This window comes from Populus euphratica, unplaced genomic scaffold, assembly GCF_000495115.2.
Source record: "Populus euphratica unplaced genomic scaffold, PopEup_1.0 scaffold381.1, whole genome shotgun sequence".
Lineage (NCBI taxonomy): Eukaryota > Viridiplantae > Streptophyta > Magnoliopsida > Malpighiales > Salicaceae > Populus > Populus euphratica.
The window spans coordinates 1466-12565 of NW_011500271.1; the positions used below are offsets into that span (position 1 = coordinate 1466).

The 11100-nt window shown below is 34.4% G+C and overlaps 2 protein-coding genes across 2 annotated transcripts; one reads left to right on the forward strand and one right to left on the reverse strand.

Annotated features, from left to right (window-relative positions):
• Positions 1-1067: 1067 nt before the first annotated feature.
• LOC105112977 (probable inactive receptor kinase At1g48480) lies at positions 1068-3816 on the forward strand. The gene is made up of 2 exons (XM_011008931.1): positions 1068-2592; positions 3155-3816. The coding sequence occupies exons 1-2, from the start codon at positions 1320-1322 to the stop codon at positions 3754-3756; spliced, it is 1875 nt and encodes a 624-aa protein (XP_011007233.1). The 5' UTR covers positions 1068-1319; the 3' UTR covers positions 3757-3816.
• Positions 3817-7090: 3274 nt separating this feature from the next.
• LOC105112978 (ADP-ribosylation factor-like protein 8B) lies at positions 7091-10657 on the reverse strand. The gene is made up of 6 exons (XM_011008932.1): positions 10449-10657; positions 8975-9056; positions 8860-8892; positions 8653-8774; positions 7578-7739; positions 7091-7462 (listed from the first exon to the last, which is right to left on the reverse strand). The coding sequence occupies exons 1-6, from the start codon at positions 10484-10486 to the stop codon at positions 7333-7335; spliced, it is 567 nt and encodes a 188-aa protein (XP_011007234.1). The 5' UTR covers positions 10487-10657; the 3' UTR covers positions 7091-7332.
• Between the last annotated feature and the right edge of the window lie 443 nt (positions 10658-11100).

Here is an 11100-nt window from a genome sequence, read left to right on the forward strand (position 1 = left end):
TTGGATTTCAGATGAACTCAAATTCATTTGAGTTTAATAAAAATTAAATAATTAGCTATTACTATGCTATGAGTTGTATCATTAATTTTAATATAAAAAAATATTTTAGCATTATTAATATTTTTTATATTAAAAAAAACATGTGAAAATTAATTTGATGTGATTTTGTTATCTTACTGTGTCCAAAGACAACCAGTATTATCACTAAAAATATAATTTAACTTAAAATAAATATTTTAAATGATAATTTTTTAATAAATATTGAAACAATAACATATTATATAGATTCGGGTCAATCCATATTAACATCTAAATTTACATACCATATTATAAGATAATAATAACTCTAAAAACAATAAATCAAAACAAATTTTAAAGAGTTCAATTTCTTATAATCTCAATATTGAATGATGAATTGATAAAAAAAACTAACAAAAATAATTCGAGTTAACCTAAGTTAACTTGCTAAACTTATAACTCTGATAAATTAGAATAACCTAATAGAAAACAAAATGAAACTAATTATAAATCTTAATTCTTAATTAACCAATGATAAAAAATGAAATTTAAAAAAATAATTAAAAATACATAAAAAGCCTGACTCGAGTCAATCAAGATTAATTACCAAACCCAAGATCGAAATCATGAAATATAGATAATCTCGTAAAAAAATACTATAATAAATCATGAAATTTAATTTTTTATTAATCCAATATTAAAAAATAAAATTAAAAAAATTATAATCAATCGACTTATCTCATGAAATTTATACTCTAAATCATGAATTTAAAATAATTTTATAAAAAATAAATTAAAATTATATTATTGAATTTCTAATAAATTTAATATCAAATAAAAAAATAAAAACCCTTACCCCCTTTTTTTTTTTTGGGTTCATAATAGTCATCATCATCCTAGAAGGACTGTTTAATTTATGGGAAAATTTTATTTAACTATAACAATAGACAACTCAGCAACGGAAGTGAGTTCTACCTTCCAATGTCTTGGCTTGGCTTTTTTAACAGCATACAGCAACATCATTTTCTAACTTTCTTTGCGCCCCCCGCCCCGCCCCACATTGCACAAACATCTGTCTAAGAGTTGAAAGAACCTTCTGTCTAATACTCAACAAAATTCAAGAATTCACACCACCCCATTTTCATTTTTGAGAACCTTCAAATCCCATTATAAAACTTTTTTTGATTCTGTCCAAAACTTGAAGAAACCAAAGAACAACCTTAAAAAAAAACAGTTCTTTTAGTTAACTAATATATATATATATTCTTGGTTGGTTTTCATTTTTGGTTTTGCCACCAAAAATGAAGCCAAGACCAACTCTTTTAGTCTCAATAGCTTTCTTTATGTTTTTCTCATTGAATTCTTTATCTATCGTGGAGTCAGATCTAGCTTCTGAGAGGGCAGCTTTGGTAACTCTACGTGATGCAGTTGGAGGCAGATCGCTTTTGTGGAACCTGACAGAGAATCCGTGTCATTGGGTGGGAGTGTTTTGTGACCAAAAGAACAGTACGGTTGTTGAGTTAAGGTTACCTGCCATGGGATTTTCAGGGGAGCTGCCTGTTGCCCTTGCAAATTTAACAAGTTTGCAAACACTGTCTTTGAGGTTCAATGCACTTTCAGGGCGAATTCCAGCTGATATAGGCGATATTATTTCTCTACGTAATCTTTACTTGCAAGGGAACTTCTTTTCTGGGGAGATTCCTGAATTCTTTTTCAAGTTACAGAACTTGGTTAGGTTAAACTTGGCTAATAATAACTTCTCTGGTGTGATCTCTCCAAGTTTTAATAAATTGACCAGGTTAGATACTTTGTATTTGGAGGGGAATCAGCTTACTGGTTCTATTCCTGACTTGAATAATTTGCCACTTGGTCAATTCAATGTTTCTTTTAACAATTTGACTGGTCCTATTCCTCAGAAGTTGTCTAATAAGCCTGCAAGTGCTTTTCAAGGGACCTTGCTTTGTGGGGGACCTTTGGTTTCTTGCAATGGTACTTCAAATGGTGGTGATAAGTTGTCTGGTGGAGCAATTGCTGGGATTGTTATTGGATGTGTAATTGGATTTTTGTTAATTTTATTGATCTTGATCTTCTTGTGTCGACGAAAGAGAGACAAAAAAGAAGTAGGGTCTAAAGATGCTGAGCAGCCAAGGGAGAGAGAAGTTGAGATCCCCGGTGAGAAGGCGGCAGGGGGGAGTGTTAGTGTGAGTGCAGGACAAAGTGGGGCGGTAGTGAAAAGTGAAGCTAAGAGTAGGGGGACTAAGAATTTGGTGTTCTTTGGGAACGCGGTGAGGGCATTTGATTTGGAGGACTTGTTGAAAGCTTCCGCAGAGGTTTTGGGGAAGGGAACGTTTGGTACTGCCTATAAGGCCACTTTGGATGTGGGGTTGGTGGTGGCTGTGAAGAGGCTGAAGGAAGTAACGGTACCGGAGAAGGAATTTAGAGAGAAGATTGAAGGGGTTGGAAATATGAATCATGAGAACTTGGTTCCATTGAGGGCTTATTATTACAGCCGGGATGAAAAGCTTCTTGTTCATGATTACATGCCCATGGGAAGCTTATCTGCACTTTTGCATGGTGAGCATTGCCTTCTTTTTTCATAATGTTTAATTCCCTTTTGGTTCCTTATAATTTCTGTTCTTTTTCTTTCCTAACCGTCTTGATTATTGGATTTTTCATATGTGTGGTATATGATTCTGTTGTCTTTCAAGACCAATTACTTGATTTTGGGTATTCTGACATTCATTTTTCATGTAATAAAACTGTTTATACTTTCCTATAATTCTGTCATGTAATTCCTCTCTGGAAATCGCATTTTGCAGAATGAGATTTACCACTTGTAATTTAAAATCCTAAACCATGCTTTTATTTGATAGAAGTCATGTTTCATTGTATAGTTGACAATTGAAGTCCTCATAAACTGCCTTGAGAGAATAGTTATAAATGGACAACTGCAGTTCATAGTTGCATACTGGTCTCTTGAAAGCATTCAATCATGGTTTTATGTGTAGATGTTAGCATCTGTCTTTTGAAACTATTTGATAATGTTGAGAATTGAGATACATGAGCACCAGATTAAGGTAACTTATGCAATGTTGGCTGTGCTTTTGCTTGTTATAACATTGGGTTTCAACTGCAGGAAATAAAGGTTCTGGCAGGACTCCATTGAATTGGGAGACAAGGTCTGGCATTGCTCTTGGAGCTGCCAGAGGGATTGCGTACATCCACTCTCAGGGCCCTGCAAACTCTCATGGAAACATTAAGTCATCAAATATCCTCCTCACCACTTCGTTTGGAGCCCGTGTCTCTGACTTCGGCCTTGCACACCTAGCAGGTCCTACCCCCACTCCCAACCGCATCGATGGCTATCGTGCACCAGAAGTGACAGATGCTCGTAAAGTATCCCAAAAGGCTGATGTCTACAGCTTTGGTATATTGCTGTTGGAATTGCTCACAGGAAAGGCTCCAACACATACGCAATTGAATGATGAGGGCGTAGACCTTCCAAGATGGGTCCAATCTGTTGTCAGAGAAGAATGGTCTGCTGAGGTGTTTGATCCTGAGCTTCTTCGATACCAGACTGTAGAGGAGGATATGGTTCAGCTCCTACAGCTTGCAAGCGATTGCACTGCTCAATATCCTGATAACCGCCCTTCAATGTCCGAGGTGAGAAGCCGAATGGAGGACCTTTGTCGTTCTAGCTCACAAGAACATGACATTATCGATGACAAGTCCTCTTAACATACTTATTGGGTTGATTCAGATGCACCACCATCTTCTTAAATGACAAAAAAAAAAAAATGATAAATCTCTCCATGTTTCCCGGTTTTCATACATTGTTTAATGCAGTGCTTCATTTGTTTGTTTATTCTTGGGTTCATCTTGTTTGTGAACTCCTTTCCCATTTCCTTCTGCTCATTTTTCCTTTACCTGTTTTCATAGCTGCAGTTTACTTCTGCATTTTGTTTTACCTTTGATGCTGTATTTTATAGGAGAACTCCAACAGTAGTGTTCTTACTTGGCTGTGTGAAGTGTGAATAACCAGCAAATTATTTCAGTTGAGTACATGGTCCAACATCATTACTTACTTTTTCTTTGGTATTTTCCTTTGTAAGCTTTTGGTCATGGATGTTAAGCTCTTGCTGTGTCAGATTTTGTTATCCATAGGCTTTTTTAATAGGAGATGAGTGATCAAGGCATTATTATGCAACAAAAAATCATGATTTGAGAGGCAGGCGCTGTGTCAAGTTGATCATCAATCAAGGGTCATGTCCATTCGTAGTTTGATTTGGACAAAGACTTGGTCTTGCCTTTCTCATTGTGATATATCGATCAAGACAGAAGCATCCTTCTTGAGGTCACGCCAGTTTCTTGCCACTCATGTTAATGGGAAACAACGCTTGACAACATTTCAGAAAATATGGCTTTCGCTCCTTCAGCTTTTTTTAACGCTTTGGTGATTAGTTTCAACAAAATCACTTCATAATTAAGATTGACATTCGATTCATGCTTGCCATTTTTGGTCACTTCCTATCATTATCCCCTTGTGTTCTCTACACTCTTGCATCTCCCTAACTACTATTAGTTGGAAAAGGTTTTACAAGATCGAACCAAAGATTTGACTTATTCACGGGGTTCCTCTTCAAAATTCAAGGATGCATGTTCCTTTTCTCTGCTGTTTCTTTAGTACTTTCTCTTAGAGAGTTGGATACTTTTTCCCCGCCTCTTTTATATGAAATATGTTCAAGATAGCATTTTGTTACTCCCTCGAGACCAAAAAGAAAGAGATAATAGAACAGAGAAGACATATTTTCGTATGCCTTTTATTTTAAAAATATAGAAATTCACTCTAGAACCATCACATAAATATATTTATTATGTGTCTTGCTTTCATCTCTTCAACCAAACACATTTATGTTTTTTTGTAATCTATCTCTTCTATCCCATAACATTAACCAAACACAATGCAAGAAACTCCACCTTTTCCTTCTTTTTTTTCCTGCATATTGACAGAACTGTAGCTATATTGTGTTTAAACAAATTTAGAAAATCCTTTGCCTTAGCTTCTGGTAGATCAGCTTTGGTTTGTTGATACTTAGTTGTATTAAGTTGCTTTACAAAGAATGAAAACCCCTTTGATGTTCAAATCAAATTGCATTATGTTGCCTTTCGCTATTGCAATTGCTTCTGGTACAAATCTAATTTGTTCAAACTGAGTTGTATTAGTTGGCTTCATGAGTAGGACCATATGGAGCTTGTCATTTATAGATTCCCAGCTCAGATCCTTGTGTCCCTTTTCTTTCTGGTATCATTAAATGCTAAGTTATGACAATATGAAACCCACAAGAGAGAGTTAATATGTTAGGTCAGATGTCCTTGCTAAATTGACAGTGAAAAATTAATAGCTTTTACAACGTCTCAAAATGATTTTTGAAATTTTAAATTTAGTAAAAGAAAAGATGACCACTTAAAATTAATATTTTTAGATTTTAAATTAAAATTTAGTTAAAATTTAGTTTGATTTTTTTAATAAAAAATCATAATATACATTGTTTTAACTTTTTTTCTTAAAATAAATTTTAAAATAATATTGTTTTATATTAACTTGATTAACTCAATTAAATGTAATTCGAGCTTTGAAATAGATTGAATTTAATAACTTTTTTAAAATGACATTGTTTTATATTAACTTGATTAACTCAATTAAATTTAATTCAAGCTTTGAACTAGATTGAATTTAATAATTTTGGTTGCAATTTATACAACGGTATTTGATATTATTTTTAGATCTAAGTATTATATATAAGAAACTATAGTCTTATTATCTATTTAAATTAATTATTTTTTTATTTGATTTTTTTCATTGAAAAACCCAATACTCTTGTCAAGAAAGTTATTAAAGAAGAAGAAGAAATATAGCACTATGAAAGCAGAAAAAGACCTAACTAAAGACGTGATGAACCAAATCCATAGACGCAAGTTAGAGAAAAGACTTGACCATTAACAAACATATTTTTCTTGAAACTAACTCGAAATCTTCGTTGATTTTCCTAAAAGTTTTGTTTAAAATACGCACAACTGGAACCAATTATGCAACCTTGAAAATCACTCATGAAATTGGGATCATACCTTACATGTCCTATATGATCCAGGAATTAACGTGGAAACAACCTGTGCAGATCACAAATTTGTGCTTTCAATGTTTGTTTTAACATATTCTTCCGTTATTTTAATGAGAATTAAGTGGAAATTGTAGCAGCCATGGGCTAGGATTGATGGTGAAATGGCATAAGAATTAGGACCTTTCAACATTATTGTAATCATTCGTTAACAAATCTATGACAAACATAAAGTATTTGATGCTTACCATTAACGAAATTCCCATAGCTGTTGTCTGCCATCTGCAGGAACCAAGGTCTCCAATGCATAGTGGCAGCCATGATTAGTAATGGGGTGGCACTTTGATTAATAGAGGGATGATAATCTAGTTGGAATTTAGGACATGGTTGGCACAACCGTCATGTGGGTTACAATTATTAATTAATTATCGACCAATATAAGAAAAAGAAACCCTATTTGGTACTCACCTTTTCAATCCAGCAAGTTTTCTTGTGTTTACAAATTACTTGACACCATAGCCTGTTTTCGCCTAGGTTTTAACAGATCCCAGCTCACATCTTTCCGCTTTATCCAATCCCAAGCCACCACTCACCACTTACGCTTAAATATGGATAAATTATCACATTGATTTGCAATTATTGAGCGTGTTCTTAGTGGTCTAGGGAGCTGCAGATCAAGACTCTTATCCATAAAGCATTCTTCATATGGCCGGAAGAGATGCAGAAAGGAAAAGGTGTTTCATGCTCCTCCCCTTCAAGAAGAGAGGGGTTCGAAAATTCCTTTAGTTCCTGCTTTCTCCAAACCTCCAGGAGTGCATGAAACACATAAGCTCAAATGATACTATCCCTGTCCTTCAACAAAGTGCTGCTTTTATTTCTTTAGGGCATTGATCATCATGCTTCAATAAATACATGCACAGTAGTAAACATACCGGCATGACTAAATAGAAGAAAACTAACAAAACAAGCAGCCTTGCACAAATTCAGAAAATAAGAATACAAGAGGAAATAAATTAAAAGAAATTGCATGAACAACTCGCTGCAATCATTATGGTACTGTACAGAACATTCAGAATGAAACAAGGAATCAAAAACCAATAAACAAATTCCAGCAGGAAGCACTGTATTGCCTACGCTGCACCTATGCTTAAGTTCTTCACCTTCTTTTCTATAAAAGAAAGCATTGACTAGGAGAAGGTCAAACTACTGATGGATTTGCTGTTTTTGAGTGCTTGATAAGCCAGTCGATGACCATGCCTATGTTTATGGAGTCCTTGCATGAGATCATATAGCAGCACACCTCTCTATCTGCAATTGATTCAAGACCGCTGAAACCATCCAACAAAGAACAAAGGAAATTATGTCTTCATTTGATTATTGAGGGACAAAAGTTGAAAAAGAATCTACATAGCATACTAGGACTAATACAGTTTATTAACTCACAGCTGATCCACCAAAGCTTGCTTGGACAGAGCTTCTGACTTGTCAATTTTGTTGCCAACAACAAGCAAAGGGATTCCACTTAAAGAAGGTTTTGTTACGAGGTCATGTAACTCACTTCTTGAAATGGGAACGCTGTCTCTATCAGCTGCATCAACTACATACCTGTCTTTGCATCAATCAGAAGACAAACAAAAGAGTTAGTACATTAAACAGACACCAAGGAGAAGAAAACATCAGATATCATGCACTGATGCTCTAACAAACTAAAGGAGTGAAGGTGATAGAAAAAGAAAAAATGGAATCTGACAACAACTGGGATAAGAGAAATTATTTTAAATTAAAAAATATATCATCTTCCCTTATTTTCCATTACTAAAAGGAACATGACTTCTTAAATTTGAGGAGAAGATGGAATTTCTATCATAACAGTAAATTGTATGACTAGGATTTCATTTTGTGTGATGGGACCGATTTCTTCTCTCTTTCAGGGATTGATGCTTTCCCATGTAGCAAGAGTAAGCATTTTGGACGCAACGAGGCATGCAGTCTATTATTAGTACTTTTTTTCTAGGGGGAAAGTGAAGTGTAAAAGACCTCCTTCTCATGCAGTCAAATGCATGCACATGTATCAGTGCACAATCAACATCGAAAAACAAGAGTTGTGGCTTTGTGCGTACTTTACTCTAGGCATTGAAAAAGCCAAATATAGTCTATACCAACTCCTATCTCAAACAAGGCATCATAATCAACTGAGCTAACACAAGCAAGCGCTCTATCAGGGTAGAAGATTTGATAGCAGTTAAAAAAAAAAAGACAGAAAAAAACTGGTGAAAGATCAACAGGAGTAAAGACAGAAAAAAACTGGTGAAAGATCAACAGGAGTAAATTAGAGTTTTCATGGATTAAATTTGATGGTAAATGCAGATTATGAAGTCTGGTTCTGACTCTGGATTATCATCCTGGAACTAAAAGATATTGTTTCATGCTAGTTCCTAACTGGTAGGGCATTCAATTAAACAAAAATACAAGTTACAATGGCCTAACAAAAGATGAATAAGAGAATGGGTGGCATTACAGAATCGCAGTGACCCCACGACAATAACGCTCCCACATTGTACGAAACCTCCGCTGCCCTCCAAGATCCCAAAGCTTTATTGTTACATTGCCTTTTGTAACTTTGCGCATGTTGAACCCAACCTGGTTTTCATAGGAGGAAAAGTCTACATCTTTTAAACACCATCAAATGCTTTATTTGGGATTTGTTCAGGGAAAAGATACTTACAGTTGGTATCATGTCCTCACTGTAGCCACCTGTCTGGTAAACATAAAAGGAAAAATGTTAAAAGAGATCCACTCACTAATACCCCAAAATAAGTGTTTGGTATGTGTCAACTTACAGCAATGGAATTAACAAGAGATGTCTTTCCAGCATTCTGGAGGCCTACAAGGGATAGCTCCATTTCTTGTTTAAAGAATAAGCTGATAATATGGACACAGGGTCGGAAGCAGAATGCAAGATCAATGTAGAAGTAACGTGCATTGATTATAACAGTTAAAAACTAAAAGCAGATTACAAACAGCATTAAGGATGAAAAGAAGTTGTGCACACTTAGATAAGTCAACAACATCCCATGTGAATGTGAACCAACATTCTAGAAGTTCATAACATAATCATTTGACCACAGTTGCTTTCTCTTACTAGGAAGGGGTTTGACTCTTTGTAAGCCAAAAATGTTCTATGACACAAATCAAAAAGATCATTTCTACTAGTATTGCCAAAACAATAAGTTGCAGAGAACCAGAAACGAACAAAATTGAACCCCCCCCACCCTCCTCTTCCTACAATGGCTTCCAATTTTGCTCAGGTTCAAGAGACAGTAATCTAATCACATGCAAGACAAACTCATATAAAATTAAAAAGATCTTATCTCCACCACAGTCCTGCAGTATTTTCTTGCATATTATTGATCTTCAGAACAGCTAATCTTAATTTTCTTGATAGGATCAATAGCATTAACCACAGACGAAGAACAACTATCCATTTGAAAAACAGGCCGTAACACTATGATGCAATGATTTTCTACTCCTAATTCATGAAGTTGTAAAAAGTGAAAGAGCCTCTCTCTTTTATTCATGTCCAGCAAATTATATACTAGTTATTCCCTTCGTATGGCATCTGCTTTATATCCAAATGCTTCCTTCTTATATGCTGAAGCACAAACCTCAAATCCTCTATTCATTTATACCAATCTGTATTTTCCAACATCATTTTATTCCTTTTCTGCATTTGTATGAACTATCCGCATCTAGCATACCAATTTCCAAAATCACCTGTTTCTTTATTAAAATATAGCAAACAAGCATCCATCCATGTTTCTGAATTTTATTTAAGAAATAAACAAAAAAGCTTGAAAGAAACTCCACAGTGAAATGCTCTCCCGTGACAAATTCTTGTCTTGAATTTTAATCTTGAGAGAGCTAAAAAGATCAATGTAAAGTTCACAACCTACATATCAGCCCATAGCAGAAAATAATAATAATAAAAAAAAACCGCACAAAATCCTCCAAATTTCTGTCCGATTTGAATGATTTCTTGTTGCATACAATGTTTCCTATCACAGTCTACTTCTGGTCTATCAAAATCTAAACTTTTATAACCTCAAAATCATTAGCAAACCAAACGGATATGAAGCACAATAATTTATCAAGAAATTAATTAAATTTAGTTCAACTAATCAGCGTATAACAATAAAAAGGTCACATCTTTTTCCAAAACTTTCTCAACAACCAAACAAAATTGGAAGCGCAAACAAACCCCACAAAATAAAAGGCATAAATAAAAAAAAAATCAAGAAAGTAAAGGAAATTTACCTCCTGAGCCAGTTTAGAAGGGAATCCAAGAGACCCATTTGGAGAAAAGTGGAAAATTTATCTTAAAGAGAAAGAATTTCAGATTATAAATCCTTTTTATCTTGAGAAAGAGGCGAAAGAAACAACAGAAGGAACGGAAGTAATAGAAGAAAACAAAAAGGAAACTTCAGCTACTGTGTCTGGAATCTGTCACCTTGCGAGAGGAGAGAACTACTATAACAGAGGAAATTAATTTATCTGTCTTTCTTTTTTTTTAATTGGGTTAAAAATATGTTTGTTTTATTTATTAAATATTCTTGAATTTCTATCCTCCTTCAAATTAATGATGCAACTGGTAAAAGAAGGAAAAACTATAAGCGAAAATGATTAAAAGTTTTTTTGATAATTGAAATATTTTCAGATTAGTTTAGATGCATCAAAATCATTGTTCTTTCTCAAATTAAGTTAGGCATTCGTTTAAGAATTCTTATTACATTCATATTAATTTCTTCATCATAGCTTCTTTTTATATTATATTTAATAATAATATCAACCCGAAGAGAGGCTGGAGAGAAATTTCAAATGGCCCAATCCAGTAGCCCAAATTTTTATTGTGGCTGTGCAGTTATGTAAGGAAGAGGAGCTCAAGACAAGAGATTGGGCATGGCCGGGC